The sequence below is a fragment of the Cryptomeria japonica genome, chromosome 5 (assembly GCF_030272615.1).
Source record: "Cryptomeria japonica chromosome 5, Sugi_1.0, whole genome shotgun sequence".
NCBI lineage: Eukaryota > Viridiplantae > Streptophyta > Pinopsida > Cupressales > Cupressaceae > Cryptomeria > Cryptomeria japonica.
Genome location: NC_081409.1, coordinates 332,876,706 through 332,903,174, shown reverse-complemented (window position 1 = coordinate 332,903,174; position 26,469 = coordinate 332,876,706). Strand labels below are relative to the sequence as shown.

The following is a 26,469-nucleotide window of genomic DNA, read 5'->3' as shown; positions in this document are numbered from 1 at the left end:
CATGCAATATGATCAATCATATTACCGAACCATCTATTCATGAGATCAATCATATACTTGTACCACTATTTCAACATTTGGATTTTAGGATCACATAGCTGATATATAAATTCTGATATTGCAGGCATAGAACTGATACTTAGTACCGAGGTGGTGAAAGCTGATCTCAGCTCCAAAACTCTTACCAGTGCAGAAGGGAAAACTTTCAAATATGAAGTCTTGATCATTGCTACTGGTGCCACTGTGAGTACCTCAATGGCTCAATCTAAGAATAGCATATTTTAGAATTGAAATAATTTCTACAAACATGTAAAAAGGAGTGAATTGGTCGATTATTGTGTTTATATATATTTTTTTCTTCTCAATCTTTTTGAAAATTTCTCGATCAAGCATTTTCATGTAGACTGACACGACTTGCATTTATGTGGTAAACATGCATGTGAATATTGGATTTTCTTTGAACAAAATGGTTTACTTATATCAATAATTATGTGATGAGATTGTGTTAATGCTTCAGTATTTTCAATAATTTTGCAAAAATAGTGGCTGGTGTTAAATTGATTCTTCCATTTTACCATATCTTAAACCTATTCTGAAACTTGACTCAGTACCCCAAGTGCCACGGGCTTGTAAAACAACACTGATGGTAAAACTTATAAAACAACACCGATGGTAAAACTTCATGCAGAAGTGTACAAAGCAAGAACATGCATATTGCGCATTTCTAATTTATAACCAAATATGATTTTCAATATTGAAAATAATCCATCATAAACATGTCTTTTTAATTTTTTTTATTCTAATTGTGGATCTCCCTTTGATCTTGGGCTATGTTCCACGGAGTTTCGGGGATGGGGACGACAGGGGATGCCGGGATGTATTTCTGGTACGGGGGTACTTTGTGATTAAGTTAAATGTAAGGGAGACTCATAATGTAACTTGTAATTGAGTCCAGCCCCAAATGAAACGTGTGACATGCAATTATTTATATAACTTGTAATCAAATTATTGGGTTGGGCCCAATTGGAAAATGTAACTTGATTTGGGCGCCAAACTTGTCAAAAGGAAAATAATATGAAGAAGTCGGCCTAATGAGGCTAGGCCGACCTATGTAAGAGGATTGAGTGTTGTATATAACAAGACTCAATCATGGCAATCAGATATATACATTCAATCAATCATTCCTAGCAATAAAATATTCCGCCCTAGCGAATATCCTCTCTGCTCTTCTTCAGCAAAATGGTCTTCACAAAATCAACAAATTGCTTCATAACAGCTGGGCGAATTTGTATGCCAGACCAGGCTGTAGATCTCCTTCACATATGTGCTGAATATTGTGCATGTCAAGCTCCATTCCAGTTAGGATCTGTGCATCTTCAGGTATTAGATTTATTGGCAGATTTGTTGGGTGATATCAAGCTGTGACAATCATCTACCTTACAGCCGAAACCCTACCCTACCTGTGCATCTTCAGATTAGGGTCTGCACATAAAGGAATTCATATTGACAAAGCATTGCGCTAGATTGGGAGTCTTATCAGATAAGTGATCTGATCCTTATTGTAATTGTAATTTGCTCATACTAAAGTGTTTTCGATCTGGATCTTTGAAGCTGGGTTTATCCTCCAAGAGGGAGGTTTTCCTAGGGTATAGTGTGTTTTGTGTCTCTTCTGTGTTTACATTTAAGTTAATTTCCAAGTTTGCTTAAATCTGATCACTAAAACTAACATGGTATCAGAGCTAGGTTCCTTCTATAAGGCCTAACGGCTTGAAGGAAGAACCTGTACTTCTTCTTTTGCAGATTAGGGTTGAAGAAGTCTACGGTGAATCAAAAAGTTCAACAGCAATGTCTGCTTGACAAATTGAAGGCATCGATGGGACGATAGCAAGAATAAGATTTCGGGTGTTCTCATTCCTCTATTCTCAATTGTAGGGTCCACTTGGTTTGGAGATTTGCATCTGATTGCCTTATTGTTATTGGTGTCTTAACTAGTGCACAAGGTTCTCTTGCTTGTTAACTACTTCATCTAAGGGTGCTTTCATATGTCGGTTTGTGCACTTGTTTTCAGATCTTAGTATTCCTTTTATTCCTTTAAGGGTTGCATAACTATCTTCCTAAGGTTTGTAAGAATCACCCTAGTTTGAGCTTTGATCTTGTGTTAAGAATTTGTTTTGATCCAGTTCGAATTATTGAAGTTAGTATTTGGTTATGCCCTACTCTCTATTTTGAGTTTGCTTATCTTTCAACCTATTTGATGTGGTTTGCTATGAATATGTAATGATCCGAATTGATGCATTGATCTAAATTCATCCTTGGCACTTAATATTTCAGGCATGTGTATTCAAATATAAAACTAGGAGTATTATGATGGATGCAAGCACAAATAGGAAGATTGAAAGATGAATAAATTTATAGGAGATTCAGAAATATGGAACTTCAATTGAAACATATAGTGTCCTCTAATCATTGGTGTGGTAGGCATGTAAAGGTAAGATGCCTTAGTCATCCTATTTAATATCTATGCCCAATGATGACCTTACTATTTTCTTCTGATGATACTTGCTGCATAGTTTTGATGCATCATATTCTATCTAAATCTTGAAATGCTTAATAGTCTTTCTGCTTTGGCATTACATACTATCTTGGTGTGTCTCCTAACATCATACGGACTGTATTCTCTGTTCTATAATAAGGTTGGTATGTAGGACTGGGATTGTGTAACACTTGGTTTTCTTCAGCTCTTCATAAAAGCTCTCATTTATTATAACCTTGCTCTGCTCTTCTTGTGTAGAGGATTACCTTTAGCTCTAATGCATTTTCTGTCATGGCTTTCACTATCCTCACATAATATGCATTGTGATATTATCTCTTCAATTTGAGCATACTGCCTATTACATTTTTTGAAGTAAGTATTCTCTTGATGATGAAACCTAAGATGAATAAGGTATCTAACTTATTGAATTTGTCTTTTGATCATACACTTGTGCTCAACTACAATGTCTATCCTTTTGAATGGTTGATACTCATATTTGATTTTATGCATTGGCTGGAAAGACAATTTGGCTTATATAACTTGCTTATGAATTTTGTAAAATGTTAGATTGTCAAGGTTTTCTAAAGTCATACACTTGCCTTAGTTTTCTGATATGATCAGGCACAACTAACTCTCTGTTATTCAACTATGGAAAACAATTTATATTTAAAGAATGTTGTGTAGCTTTACACTATGATTGAAGATGATCATAGACTGGCAATATCCTTTTGAGCAATCTTGGCATATGTTGTCAATGGTGGAAGTCTAGTCAATAAAGAGATAAGTTATTATACATGTTAATTCATTCTATTTAATTATGTTGATGCTTCTCTTCAAGATATTTTTGAATTACCATGCTTTCAAGCTTAAGAGGGAGCTTGATTTCTTCACTTGAAGGTATGCCATGATCATAATGATTGTGCTATGGGTCCATTTCGTAAAAGTGAAGTAAGGAAAAGATTGGCATTTCTTATCTTTGATTTATGGTAACTTATGTTGGCTGCCTTCTTTGATTGATTCTTGTATTATGCAATCTTCATGAGACTTGGTTACCACAATTTTATATTAAGAATTAAGAGAGAGTTCCATATGGAATTTGTTGAAAAACTATGAAGCTAGATGTGTAGCTCATAGTTATAAGGAAACATTTGCTCTTGCTGCTAGATATACTAATATTAGAACCATTATAGCTAATGCTGCAGGGTGGAAGCTGGATATAAAGACTATTTTCTTAATGTTGTCTATATAGAAGAACTAGAAGGTTATGAGACTCAAGATAGAGAATTTCATGTGTGCAGATTAAAGAAAAGCTCTTTACGGCCTCAAGCAAGCTTCTTGAGCTTAGTATGAGAAGATTGACAAGTATTTGATTAGTTTAGGATCTTGCACGAATGATGCTGATTCTAACCTTTACTTTAAAAGTATTTTTGGTGAAATGCCAAATTCTGGATGATTTATTTCTAACTAGTGAAAATAGTCCTCATCTCTACATGAAGAAAGATTTAGCTTCGGAATTTGAAATGAAGGACTTAGGCTTAATGCATTACTTTCCACGGTTAGAAGTATGGCAAGATCTAATGAAAGTATCCTAAGTCAAGGAAGTATAATGAATAGATTTGGGATGATGGATTGCGAACCTATGTCTACTCCTATGGAAACTAACTTGAAGAAATTGAGTTCATTTTTGCAGATCCATCAGAGTACAAACAGTTGATTGGATCCTTGATGCATTTGTTATCAGTCAGTTTATGAACAAACCAAAGTATGTTCATCTTGCTGCAGCCAAGCATATTTTGAGATATGTGCCAGGAACAGTTGGCTATAGGCTGAAGTATCCAATCAACACTGTCATCACCCTAGAAGGCTACTCAGATTCTGATTGGGCAGGAAGTGTTAGAACACTTCAGGAATTTGCTTCAACTTGAGTTCTACTCTAATCTCTTGGGCCAACAGGAATCAACCCTCAGTTGTATTGAGCACTGCTGAAGCTGAGTACATTGTGAAGCAGTGTGGCTTCACAAAGCTTCTTGCTAGGTTGTTTGGGCAACCTTGGGAACCCTTAGTCATTAATTGTAACAATCGGAATTGTATTGAGATGTTTGTTAATCATGTGTTTCATTATAGGCCAAAACATGTGAAAACTCATTATCACTATGCTCATGATATGGTACAGAAAGGTGCCATTCAGTTGAATATGTCAGCACCGATGAGCAGATTGCAATTGTTCTCGCTAAGCTTTGTGTTCGAGTGAAGTTTGTGTGCTTCAGAAAGAGATTTGGAATTGTGGAGAATACAACTTTGGCTGAGAGGGAGTCTCAGTCCTAGTGATGCATTAAGTTGCATCTTCCACCCTCTGCGGGCAATGCAAGGTGGAGTCACCCATATGCGGGCAATGCAAGGTGACATTGGATCCTTCTCTGGGAGAAGGTTGAGGTGAAAGACCTCCACCCTCTGCGGGCAATGCAAGGTGGAATCACCCTCTGCGAAAAGCAAGGTGGCAGGTTATTCTTCTCAGTAGAGAAGTTTTGAGGTGTAAGACCTCCTCTCACCCTTTGCGGGCAATGCAAAGTGGATCCATCTTCTGCAGGCAATGCAAGATGGATATCACGAACGAAGTTCATGATGGATATTTGCATATTCTTCTTGCGGGTGCACTCATCCTCTGCAGGCAATGTAAGATGAATTTCATGGAAAAGTCCATGATGCATGATTACACTATGACTTAGATAGTTGGTTGAATCCTCCCTAGCTAAGAGGGAGTGTTGAAATAATAGCTAGCTCGGATTATGTTTCAAATTTAAATGTTGCATAAATGCAATTCAAATTTGGTGTATAACATGTGCGATTAAATTACTATTGGGCTGGGCCCAAAATCACACAATGTAACTTGTGATTAAGTTAAATGTAAGGGAGACTCATAATGTAACTTGTAATTGAGTCCAACCCCAAATGAAACGCATGACATGCAATTATTTATATAACTTGTAATCAAATTATTGGGTTGGGCCCAATTGGAAAATGTAACTTGATTTGGGCGCCAAACTTGTCAAAAGGAAAATAATATGAAGAAGTCGGCCTAATGAGGCTAGGCCGACCTATGTAAGAGGATCGAGTCTTGTATATAACAAGACTTAATCATGGCAATCAGATATATACATTCAATCAATCATTCCTAGCAATAAAATATTCCACCCTAGCGAATATCCTCTCTGCTTTTCTTCAACAAAATGGTCTTCACAAAATCAACGAATTGCTTCATAACAACTGGGCGAATTTTTATGCCAGACCAGGCTGTAGATCTCCTTCACATATGTGCTAAATATTGTGCATGTCAAGCTCCATTCCAGTTCGGATCTGTGCATCTTCAGGTAGCAGACTTATTGGCAGATTTGTTGGGTGATATCAAGCTGTGACAATCATCTACCTTACAGCCGAAACCCTGCCTGTGCATCTTCAGATTAGGGTCTGCACATAAAGGAATTCATATTGACAAAGCACTGCCCTAGATTGGGAATCTTATCAGATAAGTGATCTGATCCTTATTGTAATTGTAATTTGCTCATACTAAAAGGTTTTTGATCTGGATCTTTGATGCTAGGTTTTTCCTCCAAGAGGGAGGTTTTCCTAGGGTATATTGTGTTTTGTGTCTCGTGTGTTTACATTTAAGTTAATTTCTAAGTTTACTTTAATTTGATCACTAAAACTAACAATAATAATGGTAAAGCATTCATCATAGACATTAATAGATAGCATTAGAATTGAATTGAGATTTAACATGAGAATTGACAAACATCTTACCAAAATTCAAATGCTTTCATTCATCATCGTCAATAAACATATGTCATAAACATCCATTATAGACATAAATAGTAAACATCCATAACTATGAAATGACATAAACTGTAAACAAAAAAGCTAAGTTGCCGGTTCGGGTTCGGGTTCGGGTTCGAAGAACCCGGTACGCTGGTACGGCAAAATTTTGAAAAGGGGTTTGGGTTCGTTTGGGTTCGTTAGTACAAAAACATGTAAATTTTATATATATATATATTTTGATATTTGTGAAGCCTATAAGCATGAATTAAAATATGCATGTCACATAGCATCATATAAACAACAAAACAAACATAAACTTGTAATCATAGCATCATGATCATACCGTAATTGATAATAGCATCATATACATCAAGTTTAATATCAAAATGACAAAATATTCAAGTATCATTGTTTCAACTTTCAACAATATAAACTTAAAGTTTAATCATCAAATGGATCATCTAATTCTTCATCCTCCTCCTCCTCCTCCTCCTCATTGACATTGACATTGACATTACATGAGCCAATGCCACTTGCACTTGCACTATAAGTTGGCTCAATTTCCGAGTCATCAAGTGTCAATGCAAGAAGTTGAGAAGCAGGAGTATCCAAATCAGTATGCTCTGGCTCTATATCCCACATCTTTGTTTCCCCTTGTGTGTAGTCATGTTGTTTGTGTGAAAGAAGACGTAGGTTGGAATGCACATATACTAAATTCTCCGCTCTTTTTGATAGCAGCCTATTGCGCTTTACTGAGTGGATGAAAGAGTATGTGCTCCAATTTCTTTCTGAAGCAGATGAACTAGCAACCTATGAAAACAAAGCAAACAATTAAAGTTATACATTAATAAAAATAAAATTACTAGCAACCTATGAAGACAAAGTAAACTATAAATAAACTAAAACTTGTAAATTTAAAATTTTAATTAATTAAACTTACTTGTGATAAAACTTTTATAGCGAGGGGTTGTAGGTGTTGGAAGCATGTGCCATGGAAGTACCACCAGCTATGAGCATCTTTCTTGGATCTATGACGAAGTGCATCAACACTTAGACCATTCCCATTTGCGAATTCTATGAACTCATTGGTAACAACATCTCGCAAATCATCATCGGGATATAGTCTAAGAAATGCTGCCTTGTACCCATCAGATACTTCTAGATCTCTCCATGGTGGAATACTTCCTGGTTTATCAAGAAACTGATTGTTATAGTACTTAGGTGTCAAGGCATAGGCAAGAAGGTGCAAAGGAGTGGTCATCTTATTCCACCTCTCTACAATAATTACTTCCAGTTCTTTGAAGAATTTCTCCTGAGGATCATTCTCTTTTTCATTTATAGTGACCTTTATTTTTTCAAGCATTGAATCAATGCCATCATAAATCTCACCTATGCAAGGCCTATCCATGTCTGTATAGCGAATCATGCTCATGATGGGCTCAGTGATACTCAGGAGATATGTAACAAGATCCCACCATTTCTCATTCAATATTCTATCCCTAATTTTTTCTGCCCTCTTAGTGCTACTTTGCTTCCATACAGTCCAATTGGTGCTGATCACCATATTGCATAGTGCCACTCTAACTTTCACAAGTCGTCTTAAGACGATTGTGTTTGATGCAAAACGGGTCTCAGCAACCTATAACACAAATTAATGCCAAATGATTAAAAAATAAAGCCAAACTTTAAAGAAGAATACACAGATATTATTAACATTGAAAATTCAAAAAAATAAAAAAATGTAAAATTAAATTACTATTTCACTTACCTTCAATAGCTCCAAATTCGAATAGGTTCTAAAAATCCCTTGAGACATGTGGTGGTTTGTGATGAACATCTGGATGTCCTCAGCCTCTGCATACACATCTCCGATCCATTTTATTTTTTGCCCAATCCTTTGTAGCATAAGATTGAGTGAATGTACTGCACAAGGTGTCCAAAAGATGTGATCATAGCGTTGCTCAACCAACAAACCAACAGCTCTACAATTTTTTGCATTGTCCGTTATGACTTGGACAACATTGTGGGGTCCCACAGACTCAATGGCAGAGATGAGAATTTCTGCAATAAATTGGCCATCTTTTATTTGGCCCTCACAATCCACAGCTCTCAAAAACATTGCCCCTTTAGGGGACACCGCTATGACATTGATCAAGGGACAGTTTTTAGCATCTTTCCACCCATCTGAAACAATTGTTATACCTGTCTCAACCCATGAATCCCTTATGGGTTTCAATGCATCTTCAACCCTCTTCACCTCTTTCTCCAATAATGTTCCACGTACCTTCTCATAACCGGGGCCCTTATACCTTCTTGGTGCCTCATTAACATTTTTTATCATTTGCTTCCAATATGGGGAGCGAACAACATTGAATGACAACCCATTTGCATAAATGTACCTTACTATATCTTGATCAACATTGTCTCTACTCTCATTTTGGAATGCGGTTTCTAAAGGCCCCTTTGTTCTTTTACATGTCAAGGGTGGTTCACTTTGAGGTTCATTTGTGGCAAAGAAGGGGTGGTCTTCTACTACAATACTGGGATTAGAAGGGCCTTGCATTCCCCTTGTTTTCTTTGATGCGGTTTGGTTCAATCTACGGGCTTCCCTCTCTTCTGCCGCCTCATGCTCCCTAATATATTTCATCACTGTCTCATCTGGTATAGGTTTACCATTTTTTCCAAGGCATTTTTTGATGCCTCTTCTTTTTATTCCACACAAATGGCCAACCACCCGATAATATGAACTATTACGTTCAATATCACATCCATGGCATTTCCAACGGAATCCCCCACCTCCCGGAAGTTGTTTTATAATGTCCACATATTTCCATAAGGGAGAATTTGGATCATTTCTTTGTTTTGCAATTATTTGTTCATTGCCAATGGAGGAAGATGTAGATGCCATTCTAGTTCCTATGGCAAGAAATAAAATAAACCTATTCAAAAACAAAAACTAAATAATGAAAAAAAATTCAAGTTTCATGTTTGACAATTTGTGAAACAAAAATAGTTGGAAAAAAATATTTAAAAATTTACCTCTTGCAGCCAATGGAAGCTTGAAAATGTATGGAAATGATGCTGCAACACTTGTTGAAGCTTCTAAAATCAGTCTTCAACTCCTCCTCTTTGATCTTGGAAGCCAAATTTTGTTCAACCTTTCTTCAACTTGCTCTCATAAAATTTTTGTTTGCAACACAAATGAGGTGAAATGAGTCAATAAAATGTTTTAGAAGTGTTTTTTAGGTTATAATTTTCACTTTTTACAAGGCGGAATTGAAAAAAAAAAAAAATTTGCTTTGTTTTTTGACTTTATGGGCTGCCCAGCTGCCCGGGTTCGACTCGGTCCTCCCGGGTTCGACTGGGTTCGACTAGGGTCGAACCCACCTTGGGTTTTTTGAACCCTGGTCGAACCCAGGTCGAACCGGACCCATACCACGGACCCGGTCGAACCCGGACCCGTACCAAGGCGTCCCAGGGGCAAACCCGGTAACTTAGCAAAAAAGTAAAAACATTGAAGTCCATAATCAGCTGTCCACATTAATGGCAAGATAGAACTAAGAAAATATATGGCTGTCCGTAATCAGCACATGGTAGGTCTTAGAGTTTAAATCAAAATCAGAGTGTGAGTCTCTATCTGAGTCATTGTCAATATGAGGGGCTACCTCAAGGCCCTCACCAATGGAACCCCAACCAATTCCGGAGGTGTCTCCTCCTCAACCTGCATAACATCTTTGTGATTGACATCCCAATGTAAGGTTGGAGTCTGACAATACTTAGGAGTCTGGCGATCCTATAGCTGCAATGCACTGGGAACAGTCACTAACTTCTCCGATCGTCTAGAGGTAAGGTGGTTCCTCTTGATTAATTGGATGAAGCTATATGTGTACCAATTCCTCTCTGCAGCAGAGGAATTGATAACTTGTGAAAGAAAACAAATGGCAAGTACTCTAAGGTTTGGTGCATCCCACCATGTCACGTCCACCTTCCAATAGGGTCAACTTGAGCTAATGTAGCTCTATCTGACCTCGCGTCTAGTTTGCCAAAGGTTGGACCACGAAGATTGACAAATCCAAGCCATTGTGTGCAAAGTTTGGTAGAATCATCTTCACTATAGATTTTTGCAAGGGCCTTAAAGAAGCCATCTTTCAGCTCTTCATCACTAGATGGAGCCGTTCTCCCAGGTTTCGGTAGATGGTACTTGGGATTGAGAGCATGGGCTGCCATTTGAAGTGGGTTGTTCATAATTTTCTACCATCGTGTCACAATGGGCCTAAGATGCTCCTCATAAAATCCCAAAGGAGAGTCCCTGCTATGAATAACTTGCTCGATCTGCCCAAGCATGCTATCAAAGGTCTCATACTATCTACCTATTTGGTATAAAACAAACAGTATTAACTAGAGGACATTTGATTAAGTGACTGTTGATTTATATTGTCAATTTCAAAAGTCACTGCTCTTGATTTCCTGGACAATTTACAAATACTAAAATGGTTTAGAATATATAATTTCATGAACATACATCCATGATTTCTGCCTCAGGTGAATAGTTATAGCCTTTAGGTGTTTGGTACATAATTCCCATTCCTTTGTCAGCCATGTGCTGCTTGTCAGATAATGCAAAATCTTATTCTTCTTGTATCACATACAATTTTCTATAAAAGAGAGACCAATTTATCTTTTTCAACCATTTAGAAAACTCTTTTGAAATACAATTATGCTTGTGAATTCGATTTACTAGTATCCAGTTCCCTCAAATATAATTTACTTGAGTTAGAAGTCGGAGACTCAAGTAGTGGTGAACATTTTCAGAGCAGACATATTCTTGAGAACTACTATCCAGTTCACGTAACTCCAAATCTTGAGTTTCGGTGCCTAAAGGAGTAATATCGTGTACTCATTCTAAGTTTTATTTTCTTCTGTATGCCAGGAATTCTTAGGGAGTGGTCAACATTTTCAGAACAGTTTTATGCTTTAGAAATTCTAATAACCAGTTTATATGTCTCAATCTCAAGTGTAGATGACTTTAGGAATAATATTTTGTATTCATTATAACTTTTATTATCTTCTATATCTCTTTCTTTTTCCCTGATAAGTCTAGCTATTCTCATTCTAGCAAATGTTTCCTGGTGATGCCCTAATGTGTTAATTCCCTTGTAATGCATGTTTATCATTTCTGATTTCATGTAGCAATCATGTTGAAGACAACGAATTGATTCCTGGTCTTACAGTTTGTCTCACTTTTAATATTTCTCCAGTTTTTAGGTTCAAAAGCTAGTCACAAATAATGCTAAGCGATTTGCACGTAATCAAATATTTCCGATGCTCTCTAGGGCCCTACGAAATGGTACTCAAATTTGTTATTTAATATTCCAATGTGATAGCTTCAAGTCCCAAAATAAGATTGTAGTCTTAACTTCTAGTGTGGTCTCTTCTTGTGCTCGAACCAGTTTCTCAACTAAATGCACTAATAACAAACTCAGAAATACTCGAGCAATAAATATTCATTGTATTTTTAATATTTTCTATAAACAATACATGCAAATTAAAATTTACTATTCTCATAAAAATTATTAGGCACATTCTTCTTGTGCTCGAACCAGTTTCTCAACTAAATGCACTAATAACAAACTCAGAAATACTCGAGCAATAAATATTCATTGTATTTTTAATATTTTCTATAAACAATACATGCAAATTAAAATTTACTGTTCTCATAAAAATTATTAGGCACATTTCACATGCAAATTTGATAACACCTCCGATGACCCTGATGGCATTCATACTTGGACAGTTTCTTAGAGGTTTTTGGTAAAAGAATGTGTGTGGATTTTTTAATCTACATTTCAGATCATACTTTATGATCCATCATTAGAATGAGGAAAACATTACATGAAATATTGTAAAACTAGATCTCTTGAAAAGGAAGAGAAGAAAAAAGAAGTTCAGAAAATAATGGTTCAAAAGGAGGAGATAATAAAAAAGCTAAAATTGTTCTCGAAAATTATCCCCTCGTGTTAGGTTTTTGTCTTATTTGAATGTGTTTGTAGCTTTCAATTTTATTTCTTTATTATGGATCTTTTTTCTTCATCATTGCTTTGTTTTTCTCTTCTCCTTTTTAAGAGATCTAGCTCTACATTTTTTCACATAATGTTTTCTTCATATGTATAATGGATCATAGAAGATGATCCAAAACATTGATTTAATCATTTCTCTGTTTTCTATTTTGGTTCACATATCCACTAGTAACAGATCCTATTGACCTTTGTTGATCTAATTGATTATGCAGTTGGTTCAGTGGCATAACCATCACTAGTACCTAATCGGTATTGATGTATGTAGGGATATCTTGTTCGTGATAGAGATGAAGAATCAGATGTTCTAGATTGAGATACATAGATGGATCAATTCTTTTTTTAATTCTTTCTCATTAGTATAATAGCTGCTACAATCTTGTTTCTAATTTTTAATTTTTGTCTTTTATTCATAATGCTTTTGAGCATTTCTAATTTCAGCCCTTTGTATCTTTAGAAATCATTATAAATTCTTAATATATTATAAGTTGTAGATTTCTTTTTTTTTTTGCTCGATAATAATTATATTTTAATGATATCTAAAGAGTTCGTACATAAAAACCATCCATTGCCCCAAAAAAACTGTTCCTACCAAAAAGGCAATTATGCCAAAATTACAAACTATCAAAAAACCTATCCAAAACGCCTTTTGAAAAGGCCCAGAAACAACCCATCCATTACATAAAAAAACCCCGGATTAACATAATCTAGATCAACAGCAAAAAGACATGACATCACTAAGGAAAACATAGAGGCTATCACTCACCGTCCTTTCTTCCTACGTCTGCTCCTTACTGAAAAATAAATTGAATGAATGATTCAATAATCGGATAATGTATTCAAGAATATATGAGCGCATGTATAGAGATTACAAGACGACGTTCTAAATTAAGAACAAGTCGTTTAAAGTGAACTACTAAAAAGCTAAACACTAAATAAAGCTTAAAAGCTAATTAACTAAAAAGAAAAAGCTAAATGCTAAATAAAGCTTAAAAGCTAATTAACTAAAAAGCTAAATGACCAATAAACAAGGAACTAAATATAGGTGACTAAAATATAATTAAATATTCTAATACCCTCCCTTAATGGTCATGCTATCTATTAATTACCCTACAGAAGACACTGCAGGTCTTTTGATCACAAATGAAAAGAACACTCTGCTACAGTGGAGACTCTCTGTGGATCTGAAAAGTGTTAATGACCAAGAATATCGGAATCCATCCAACCTAATGTTGGGTAACCAAACTGAAAACTGAAACCATGATTTTGAGGAAAATCGGCAAATCCTTTTGTAGAAGAGTATCAACTCCAAAACTGACTGCAAGATACCACGGTTGCAGATGCTCGCTCTAGCAGGTGCGACCCAATCTAACTGCAACAAAGCACGATTTTGAGGAAAAAAACGTCAAACCCTGAAATAGAAACCCTCGAAAAGAGAATTTATGATTTTGAGGAGAAAATCGAAAAACCAAGAAATTTGAGGTTACAAATCAACGTTTTTGTGGAAAAAAATGGTAAAACCCAGATAATTAAAATCTTACGCGAATATCACGAATTACACACAAGATAATTTTTAAGGGAAAATTATAAACCCTACCAACAATTTTTGAGAAAAAAATCGTGAAAACCCTCCCATGATTTTTTGTGGAAAAAATCAGAAAACCGATAGACAATTTTTCAGGAAAAAATCGTAAAAACCCTGGGACCTGTAAGACGAGGTCTGGCCTAAATCAATTTGATCAAGGCAACGATATTCAGATATCGTGAACATGCACTGGTTCCAGATGTTGTGGTAGCTGTTGAACTTTTGACTATGTTCCAACATGATGTTGGTCAAAGATGTCATCACAAAAAATGGAGTTTGAATGAGGTCAACCTAGTGAAAGCATGAGACAAAAGAATCTGATTAAAAGAATCAAAATAGAAGCAGTTGCACAAAAAATCTGAAACCCTGGAGGAGAATTCTAGCACGAATTCCAAGGCACAAATTTCGAGGTTTGGAAGAAACCCAAAAATAAAAAATTTTCTGCAAACTTAAAACAGCATAAACAGTGCCTAGAAAACACCAAAATTCCCGACGTCCATAGAATTAGCAGAAATTGCGGACTATTTTTAAATTCCAAGGCAAATTCGCTGGCACAAAATTTGAGGCATAAAAAACGAGGCACCCAGAAAAATCTGAGACCAACCTAGAAAAGAACTCGAAAAACCCACCAAGAATCTGAAAATAGAATGCAGATTTGACGGCTCAAAAATTGAGGCACGAAAAACGATGCACCCAGAAAAATTTGACGATGACCCAGTTGAAGTCTCGAAAAAACCCACCAAGAATCTGCAAGAAAAATAAAATTTCGACTTGAATTGAAGGGTCAAAACTCTAGTCGAAAATTGCAGAAACCCTAGGAAAATTTTCAATCTTAAAAAAAAACCTCTAGGTTGCAGGCCCGAAAATCTTCAGAACTCTAAAAAAAACATGAACTGCTGCCTAGCACAAAGAAATTCGCCCACGAAACTGAAACCCTCAAAAAGCCTTCAAAAAAGCAAAATCGTTTTTTATAAAAAAACAATTAAAAAAAAATCTGGAAAAGATTCCAGGGAGAAGGCCATGAATTTTTATTAAAAAATTCGCCAAATTTTAAAGAATCCCATCGACCCGCTCTAATACCATGAAAAATAAATTGAATGAATGATTCAATAATCGGATAATGTATTCAACAATATACGAGCGTATATATAGAGATTACAAGACGACGTTCTAAATTAAGAACAAGTCGTTTAAAGTGAACTACTAAAAAGCTAAACACTAAATAAAGCTTAAAAGCTAATTAACTAAAAAGAAAAAGCTAAATGCTAAATAAAGCTTAAAAGCTAATTAACTAAAAAGCTAAATGACCATTAAACAAGGAATTAAATATAGATGACTAAAATATAATTAAATATTCTAATACTCACCACCCCTGCATGCTGGTTTGCTGTCACCTTTGGCATTCTTGACCGCAATACCCGTCTCGGTTCCTCAGCTGCTGCCTTGGCTTGTGCAATCAGCTCATCCAACTCCCTTATTTCCACCACCATCTTAAGTGCGGCCCAGCCACGCCTAGCTTCCTCTTTGCAATGAACTTTACACATACCCCTTGCCCACCGGAGAAACGGGTACAGGCCTGCATTACCACCATTTACATCTGTCTCCATTCCTTCCCGTTCTTCGAAACCTACACCTGGCTCAGCCCATTCTAAAAGGGAATCCATCCCTACCAGAAAATCATCATTCACAATTGTCTGCATTACCCTTCTCACCGTTGCCGTGGTTTCTCCCAACTCTAAGCCCCACGTCATGATGAGCGAGAAAATATCCATCTTTGTTTTGTATCTAGATTTGAGCACACTGAAAGCACCTCCCACCACAATTGCAGCACTCTGCACCAAAAGTTCATCCGAGAATTTGAACATTTTATGCAATTGTCCCATGGTGATCTCCCCGTAAAAAAACATAAATCTTCCTCCTGCTTCGCAGCGAAAAGGTGGCTTCCATCCTCATCGCTCACTGCCCTGCACCACTCCTCAATTCTGTTTCAGGAAGTCCCCAAGAAACCCTGCAATGTTATCGGTTTCCTTCATAATGAAGACACAAGCAAAATAAAGACGATGTTAGATGCAGCCTTGAGTAAATAAAAAGCCGTCATTAATGTCCTTCCTCGCAAAACACCAACGCCGCCCCTTATTAGCATTCCTCTGTCATCCGTACAGGAACAAATGCAGTGTCGTTAAAGCCCATTACTCATAACCTCTTCAAAAAGAAAATACCGAAAGTCCTCCATTTTGAACTCGCCAACTTCTTCAAGGTAAGAGCCCATTTAGATAGTATATCAGCCTCAACATTCCCTGAACATTTGACATGACTTAATTGAAAGTCCTCAAAAGTTTTAAGTTATCCAACCTTGCAGATGCCATTAAAACCCGAATGATAATTAAAGAATCACTTTCTAAATGCAGTTTTTGAGCACCTAACTGTTTACAGATCCTAACTGCTAGCAAAGCCGCTGAAGCTTCAGCCACATTATTGGTGCTTTCATCCAATTTCTGAGCTCCTAGTGCTAGGACCTCACCATTCCAATCTCTCACTATGACTACTGCCCCTGATGGTCCCGGATTGCTTTTCGAGGCTCCATCAAAGTTCACTTTCCACCATCCCTTCATGGGTCTCTCCCACTCCACTTTTGTACATCCTTTGTTGGTTTAAACCCAACTAAACCCCTTAATGGGTTTGTAATCTATAAATTTGATCTTTTAGAATATTTAGCTTATGGTAATCTTGCCTACAATTTTTATCATGTAACTCTTAATTATTCTTTTTAATTTATTTATAGTAAATTATTAGATCACAATTTGCTGATTCTCTTTCTTTATTATTCTTTGTGTTTTAATAATTTTGATCGGTGTTTTAATAGTCTCAACATTTAATGCTAATTAAATAATGGAATTATTCTACGTCACTGGGTTTGGCATATGGAGCCCGGTTGTGGGTCTGGATTCGTGTTGGGTGAGAGTGCGGGTCTGGTGCAGCTCTGGGTTCACTGCGGTAACAAAGGTGCACTTCTAATGAAAAACGAACAATAGAGACAAAATTTATCGTGCCCTAACTCCATTAATTCATGCCCTGATCATTCATTTGTGCCTTGAGATGAAAATTAAGACCCTTGCAACGAACTCTAATAATATTCGAACATATTATTTATAAATTAACAAATTAAAATTAAAATTTTGATATACCTTTTTTATAATATTTTCAAATTTAACAATATTGTTTTATATTTTATACATTTTAATTAATAAGTATAAAATATTTATATTATTTTAAATTTAAAATAATATAATTTTATTTTAATAAATGATATATTTGACTATTTTATTTTGTAATATAATGTAATTTCTTTTGTATATATATGTATGATTTTTACATTGTTTTTGTACTAACGAACCCAAACAAACCCAAAACCCATTTTCAAAATTCTGTCGAATCAGCGAACTAGGTCCCCAAACCCGAATCTGAACCCAAACCCAAACAGACAACTTAGAAATTATTTTGTTTATTAGTTCTCAAATGATTTTCTCCATTGTGGTTTTCTCTCATGTTAGGTTTTTGTCCTATTTGAATGTGTTTGTAGCTACTTTTAATTTACTCTCGCTTTCAATTTTATTTCTTTATTATTGATCTCCTTTTTTCACCATTACTTTTTTTCCTCTTCTGCTTTTTAAGAAATCTAGTTCTACATTTTTTCACATAATGTTTTCCTCATATTGATGATGGATCATATTCATTGAGGATGGTCCAAAACATTGATTCAAAAATTCCTACACAATTTTTACTAGAAGTGGTTTTAGTTTCTGTCCCCAAAATATTTTGATTGCCACAATTAAGGTTTCTGTCTCCAGATGTCATATGCTATTGTATACAGCCATCACACCCTTTAGAATAAAATTGTTTGTGTTTAATTTTCAATTTGAGAAATGCCTTCTCTTTTCACCCCAATGCTTTTTATATTTGATGCTTTCCTTTTTTTCCATTCCTCAATCATAGGCGATCCCAATAAGTTAATTGACAAGTTTGAGATAACTAAATCTGACTCAAATAATTGGTAGTTCTATCAAAGAAAATAAACCTGGCCCAAGTTAAATCTAACCTAACCTCCTTATTCCATTAGCTAACTTACTCCTAACTAAAGTAACTGCAACCTATCTATCTGCTATTTCTATGCTACTGGCTAGTCACTCAATGCTATGGATTAGAGCAGTGGACCCATGTTCCATTAATGTCAAAAGGTGGACGTTATGAGGTCGCCCTCACCAAATTTTCTAGACCTCGAGCAAGATGAGGTTGGATGATCTAAGATGTCAGTTGGCTTTGGAGTGGAATCCGCCTGAGACTAACCCTTCCACTGCACCAAGAATTTAGTCCACATGCAGTTCCTCAACTATTTCTAGTACCAAGTATCTACTTTGACACTAATACAAACTTTTCTGTATCATCAAGAGGTGGAGGCTCGACTGAAGGTGTTACTTGTTGTCCCACTACCTTCTTTAGTTTTCATTTTCTTTAGCAGTCCCGGCAAGAAATGCCCACTTCAGCTCAACCAGCTTAATTCATTAGTTAACTTGCTCCTAACTGAAGTAACTAAATCCTATCCATCTGCTATTCCACTTTCTCGCTAACCTTAATAGGCTTTAAGACAAACACTCTGTCATCAAAGGTCTCCGTGCTTGGTATTTTTGCTTGAAAGGATTTTATATGTTGGTTCATTCTAATTATTTGCCTATTTTATAAGCTTGGATGTACTTAACATTTCTTTGAACCTATCGTAGGCAGCTGTTTTACAATGGTTTACTATTTTAATTCGTCTTAAACCTCAGCAAATGAATGATAAACATTCTTAATGTGGCAAACCACAAATTGATTGCAAGAGCAATTACATCTCTTCATGGGTTCTTTATATGTACTATTTTTTTTTTCTGCTGCAGTCTTTGTTGATTAAAATTTCTTTTACTTTCCTACAGGTTATCAAGTTGTCAGACTTTGGTGTTCAAGGAGCTGATGCCAAGGGCATCCACTATCTGAGAGAGATAGATGAAGCTGATGCCTTGATAGCAGCACTAAAATCAAAAAAGGAAGGGTCAGCTGTGGTTGTTGGTGGAGGATATATTGGTCTTGAACTGGCTGCAGTCTTAAGAATTAACAAGTATAAAGTTAAAATGGTGTACCCTGAGCCATGGTGCAGTAAGTTTCTTTTGACTTGATTTTCAAATATGTATTTTGCTTTGGCATAAGATTCCTCTATAACAGGATATAATCTGCTAATTTTCTAGATACATTTTTTAATATCTCAATTTTTCTCTGGAGTTATCAGTTGGTGGGCATTTTGGGAAATGTATGCATTGTGCTTATCACAGTTGAACAGAAATTGGAGTTAAGCGCCTTACATTTTGCTGAATGTTTCCCCCTCGGGTGGGTGGGTTTGTGAAGGGAATCTGGAGATTCCCATCTGTCTGACAAGATATAAGTCCTTTAAGCTGTTCCTCCCCAAGTCTGTAGACCTTTGGTATCTACCTAATATGGATATGTGTTCATGCTCCAAGTTCTTTCTACTCAAAATGAAAAATCAAAATCCTATCATAAAAAGAATCTAAACTATGTCCATCTTGATAGTATTTACTTTTGTGAGAAATGTATTTTGTTCATTAGAAAATTGTAAATCAATCAATATACTTTTAGAACCATCATAGATTGGGAATTCACACGTGAGTGCCTTCTTTTACACAACATTTTTCAAAACTTTAAATAATCATACCTCTTTCACTCCTTGTGCAGTGCCTCGTCTTTTCACTGCGGACATAGCTTCTTTCTATGAGGGTTATTATAAAGGGAAGGGCGTAGAAATTGTCAAAGGCACCGTGGCAACTGGATTTAGCACAGACGAGGAAGGACATGTAAGTAGTTTCTATTGTTTTCAGAGTAGCTGCCAATGAAAATAATCAGTTAGTTTTAACTTGAACTGGATATCTAATAGGATTTCGTGCTATAGAGCTTATGAATAGCTTCTTGTCTTGCGTGAATTCTTATGATGTCAAAAGTGGTTTAATGTTGTGTTAGAATTATCGTCACCAGTCTGGCTGAACTTGTTTGACTCAGTCCAAATATTTCAATTCCTATAGAAAATTTACCTGATTTTTTTAGCCTACCAAATGGATCAAATTCTAACTTTCTAATTATGGTTATACAATGATTCTTTCTTGCAGGTCAAGATAGTAAAGTTGAAAGATGGGAGGGAACTTGAAGCAGACATTGTTATTGTTGGTGTTGGAGCAAGACCTCTGACGAGGTTATTCAAAGACCAACTTGAGGAGGAAAAGGGTGGTATTAAGGTTTGATCTGTGTTTCATTGATATCTATGATACAAACATTAATTTTGACTTTTCTATTACTTTGTGAATTCAATGAAGCTTCTGAGGGATAATCTTATTTAAGTTATATGTTTTTCCATAACTTGTACTGTTATAGTATACACGGTTAAACAATTTCATCCAAGGTCAGAAATTGGTAGGGTTAGATTTGTTTATAATCTCATATTTTGGCAGCATATGTAGAACAACAAAATATATTTTGTTGTTTCTTATACAAAGCAAAAGTGTCGCACAATTGTCGGGTATCTAGATGTTATAAATGTGCACAAGCAACAATTATACTTCAGATAGTATACCGATATACCGAGAAAATAGAATGATCAATAAACCCTTTAGGTAGGGCAACCATTCAATGGTCCTTGTTGGAAGAAGCCAATACGTCCAATATGACATTTGAAGTTTAAACACATAAACCACTCCACATGTCTTGCCTAAACCCCCATAATATATAATACTCAACTAGATACCACTGCCTCTTTCCCACACATGGGATTAATTCTTTTTTTTTCCTGATTAGCCAGAGGGGCTATTTATAAAACATATGCATCCAATATAACTAACTTTAAGGGATCTGAGCCAGATACTCATTTCTCCATCAATCAATATACATTACCCCTAAGTACATGACATTCATCCACTTTGACATGTTTTGCCCTTGGAACATGAGAAAAAGCCAAATAGTGAAATTCTTGCAAGTCACTGGAAACAATTATCATGTCCTATCATTCAAACATCCATATGCAATCTTTGTGGAGGGTTTTTTTGATTGTACATATACGTCAGCTTTGTTGCGTATTGTGTTGTGTCATTGTGATTCCTTATAGATCCATACTCATAGTGAGTGCTTCGTTGATGTGTAGTAACATGCATCCATGATTGTTGTCTTTCACAATGATGCTGATATCTATTTGTTGTGTCTTTTTCTACTAACTCTGTGACTTATTTTGATGCATTTGATTCATTAACCTTTTTGACCACTTGTTCTGTTTGTTTCTGGAGTAGAACTGCTGCTTTCCTCTTGAACTATTTATTTGTTTTCCTCCTGTTCTTCATATCCTTCTGTACATTCTTCTTTAGATCCATTCCATTGCTCCACCTTGTCCTTGCTTTTCTCCACATTATGTTTGATTTTCTGTAAAGCCACTTTATTTTTCCTCTATCAAAGATTCCTGAACTTCTTTAGCACATCGATATTGACTGTTCCCAAGTTCAAAGTAATTGAAGAACAAGATGCAACGCATATCTTAAAATTAAGACCATTGTGAACAAATTCTGCCCCAAAAAAATCCTAGTGGGTAACTTACAAAGTAAATGCACCCTTATAACCAATAAGGGATTTTGGCCACATGTCATCATCTCCATCAACCAATACACAATATAATATTATACCCTTAGGTATATGACAGCCATGACAATGAAAAATAGTAAAAATGCTCGAATATGAAGTGAGAGATGAAAGAAAATTGCTAAGATACTGAAGTGAGACGGCAGAACCAATTTGAAGCTGACCTCCTTAAAGGACTACCAAGAAAATATTACACAACTGATGATTCCCAAACGAAATCTAGACCCCTATTTTTTAATTGAGAGGTACATTTTACGCTCCACATCAACATGGACTTTGGGGTGTGTGTGGGTGGCCAGATGTTAGGGGGACATTAAAGGCCAACATATCTATATATAAGTAAATCTTAGTAATAAAGGAAAATAAACTTTTCCAAGATGCAAGCACATTCAAGCCTCAATGTGCATTTAATACATGCCGAGAGGTGTTCTAAAAAATACTCAAGGTGACGATCCCACCACATCATAGCTCTAAGAACATAGGGGTTGGCATTTTGAGTCTTTGTGGTGCCTCTTGGCACATATTAGATCAAGGCTGAGGCTTGAATGTGCTTGCTTCTCTTGTCACCTCATCATAGCTCTAAGAACATAGGGGTTGGCATTTTGAGTCTTTGTGATGCCTCTTGGCACATATTAGATCAAGGCTGAGGCTTGAATGTGCTTGCTTCTCACAAAAGTTTCTTATCAATTTATTATTAAGAATTTAGAATTACATATCTATAAAGACGCCAGCCTTTAATGTCCCCCTCACATCCATCCACGAAAGATGGCAATCCCACCACATCATAACTATAAGAACATAGGGATTCGTATTTTGAGTCTTTTGGGTGGCCCCTTGCACATACTACATCCTTGTTAAGAAGGGTTTGCAGCAGCAGATATAATTAGTATGGATTAACTCTGTGACCCTAATCAAGCCAATTTTCAAGGAACTGGAAAATATAGAAACCCATATGATGTTTTATCAGGATTCAACTGTGTGTAAACACCACATAATTTGACACACTGCAGAAAACACCACCTACATGATAAATATAGAAACTATCATGGGTTATGCATGGGGTTGGCTAATCCATAACCTGACAATACATAGTGCAAAGTAGATTATTAAGGGCATAAAATATACTTCCCCTTCGAAAGAAACCCCGCAATGCTTGCTAGTTTTGAATGATTTAGCATGAAGTGGTCATCCTCACATTGATTTTCATCCACCGGTAGTTATTTCATTTGATTAGGTCCTTAGTAATTTCAGAATTGTGCAGCCTTTTCACCCACCATTTGAATATCATATCTATTGACCAAACACATTTTCCTTATCAAAAACTGGTTATACCAATTGCATTTGAATCGTGTTTCCTATGGCCAAGACGCGTAAATATCAGATTGATCTTTGACGATGGTAACATTTCCAATTTATGGGCCTCACCTGTATCTTGTGATGCACCTTTAGCACCCATATAATTTAGAACCTTACTTGTTTCCTTTTAGATTTTAAAGAACATCTGCTTGTACAGTTTGAGGTGAAAGAAGAACCAGAGTCCCTTAAAATGCCTCACTCTTACGCCGGTTTGCTTATTTCATTATGTTTTGTGATATTGTCAAGATCACTTTTTAGTATCTGATGGACTCTCTGTTGGTGTTGGCTGTGATCTTCAACTGTCCAAACCTTTGAATAACCTTGGTACGAAGTGGTAGATGGGGGCCAGTAATCATAGATTTCCTTAAATTGAGGTTATAATGGTGAATGTGTGGAAAGTACCATCCTTTTATCAAGAAGATGATAGATTTGGGTTATTTCCCTTTACATTTTTACAGGTACATCTTACTTTTGTCATCAGTACTTTTCATTCCTAATGTTAGCCTTGAAACATATAAGTGGTTGCTTTGCCCCTTGTCATTGTTTTTGTTTCTTGTGCTTTATGCAACGAAAAAGCATTAATTCATTCTGGGAGAATAGACAATTGAAGAAATTTGATGGCTGTCTTTCCCATTGCCGCACATATTCTGTAGTTATTCTCAATCAAATGCCATATGCTAATACAGAAGGATGAGCTGCTTGCTTGCCATCGTTTGGGAACAGTTATTCTCATTTTCTCGAAGGCCATTTAGGGTGTTTCATTATGCATATTTTGTTTTGGCAAAAAGGCCATTTAGGGTCTTTCACCCACTACACAAGTACATAATAATGCCGTTCTTGGAAAATTTCTGTGCTAATCCTGAAGGGTATGCATGAGCCTACCACCTTGTGGGACTCATTATGCAATATATGTGGAAAAGACAATTCGACAAACTTTGAATAGGAATGTCTTTACTTTGTCCTTAGGCTAAATTTCAAGTCAAAGTAGTTGCTTTCCATCTTGTGGCATTACTTTTTTATATAATGTAAATAATCAATTGGACAGTGAAAACTAGGAAAATTGTCCATCTATTTAGAATTTAACCCAAACGGAGAGGATACTTAACAGTTAGGATGACAATATTTCATTTTTTAAATAATGTGCCAGCAAAATTGCAGTGTGCTCTTATAAATGCAAAGCCAATTTTTTAATTTCACTATCCTTCTAGAACTGGACTGCTATGTATTTTCCCTTCTGACTGAATCCAAGATTTCATCTCGGGATATACGTTTATTGCAGAGAAAATCTAGACTTGGCTAAAATTACAGTTGTACTGCTAAGCCACCTGTGCATTCAAATTTAGGGTCTATGATTGGTGGTATCCTTCTCCCTAAAGTGCTATAGGTGAATCTTGATTGGAAGGTTTCAAAACCTAATATGTTTATGGTTATTAATATGATATTTAATTTCTGCATGGAGGCCTTTTCAGTATAGTTTGCTGACCCTGAGTTATACCATAATTAATTGCAGACTGATGCCTTTTTCAAGACTAGCATTCCTGATGTTTATGCTGTGGGAGATGTGGCAACTTTTCCAATGAAGATTTATGGGGACGTTAGAAGAGTAGAGCATGTCGATCATGCTCGGAAGTCAGCAGCACAAGCTGTGCAGGTGGGTCTTTTTCACTCTTCCATTCGCGTTTATTTTTTTCTAAACAATTTAAATTGCCGAGTTTGGTGGATATGACTCTGATGAAATCAACTGACGGATGAGATCTATGAAATAGCTGCTAGTGCTTAATGGGGTAATAATTGTTTGTGCTTATTATGATTAAATGTACCATAGTTGTTGAGATTAATTTCTTATTTGAGTCTTACGGTCAATTTTCACAACTGAATATTAGTACCTTTGTGATACTATTTCCTGTTGATTTGTCCTGCTCTAACAACTGCCAGGAAAAACTTCAGAACTATTAATAATATTGGTCAACTTCGAAACTTGTTGATTTATTTAGAGTAAAAGAGCTTGCTTCTTTTATTTTTCAATATGCTAAAATATAAATTTGACACATGATCGTTATTATGATAGTTCGAAGAGATTGAATCTGATCATTCGCCTGGCATTTTTCTGATATCATTTTTCTAATAGCATATCATGACAGTTTGGATGAACCGTCTCATCAGACACTGAATGGTGATTATAGATTGGCCTAAAATATAGACAAAAATATAGAGACCTAAAATATAGAGAACATTATACTAAATATGCCCAGTCTCCAAAGTTCAGCAACAATGCAGTTTGGCTGCAAAAATAAAGCTGTTCAATTTTCAGAATATAGGGGAGAGTATTTAGTAGTTGAGTATTTTTTAATTGTTGTGATGATAGTTGTTGATTTAATTTTCAATTTTTTTTACAACATTATATCAATATTTGTGACTTTGATACTCATAATTCAATGAAATGTACTTTTAGTTGTAAAAAGCAACCAATCATGTGATGTCACATTAGCTGCACAAGTATGGGTCCCTGTTATGCACGACTATTAGTCTCACCTTTTTTTTGGGTTGTTTTGGACACCTTGACAAAAAGCATGCTGTTGTGATATCATATTTGATGATGTGGCACTGAAACCTTAATTATAATCAGGGGACTTCCCAAATAAACTGTTGTAAAAAATTGAAAGATTTGAAATTTTCGTATAGAATTTTGATAAATACGAAATTAAGATGTTCAACTACTAAATCCTCTCCCCTATAAATTTTCTATCCTATAAAATATATATAATAATTAACATACAAGAAAACAAAAACAATTTAATAGCAGTTACGAGGCACTGAGATTTGATATCATAGGTCAATCGGGATAACATCCCCAAAAAGTAATGGTACATAGGCTCATCACAGAAACCATATCGAAAAGTCTTGAAGAAAGGACATTTAGAAATTAAAATAACTCGTAGAGGACATGCTTTCCTCCTTGCAGATCCATTGGCAACAAAAATATTTCAATAAACATTAGTTTCTAACTTTTTAGCTTCTTTTAAATTTAGCGTACTATTGATAGATTGGTTCACTTAGTTCTGGACAAGCTTTGATTCTATGGTATGCAATTTAAAAAAAAAAAGGGACTTTATTTATGTGTAGCTGCTTTTAAAATCAGTCAAAGACTCAAACAAGTATGACTTTATTTTTGTGTAGCTGTTTTTAAAATCAGTCAAACAAATATGACAATCTCACATTCTACTCTCTTTTGTATTTTTTTTCTTTGGGTCTTTAGCAGTAATATATTGGAGAAGAGTTTTTAAAAGGATTTTTAGGTAACTGTTCCTTACTAGCTTGAATTTAACACTTGCCTTTCCACCTCCCATTTCTACTTCATTCTTACTACCATCACCCTCACTGCTGCTCATTTC

At 35.7% G+C, this 26,469-nt stretch overlaps 1 protein-coding gene across 3 annotated transcripts in view; it reads left to right on the top strand.

Moving 5' to 3' along the window:
* LOC131061997 (monodehydroascorbate reductase) overlaps positions 1-26,469 on the top strand; it is a 74,747-nt gene that overhangs the window by 46,337 nt on the left and 1,941 nt on the right. For all 3 annotated transcript variants that reach the window (XM_059221449.1, XM_057995846.2, XM_057995839.2), the window contains exons 6-10: positions 125-243; positions 18,973-19,192; positions 19,784-19,902; positions 20,212-20,337; positions 24,588-24,728. In XM_059221449.1, the coding sequence (XP_059077432.1) occupies positions 125-243; positions 18,973-19,192; positions 19,784-19,902; positions 20,212-20,337; positions 24,588-24,728 (725 nt within the window). The remainder of the gene's footprint in view (positions 1-124; positions 244-18,972; positions 19,193-19,783; positions 19,903-20,211; positions 20,338-24,587; positions 24,729-26,469) is intronic.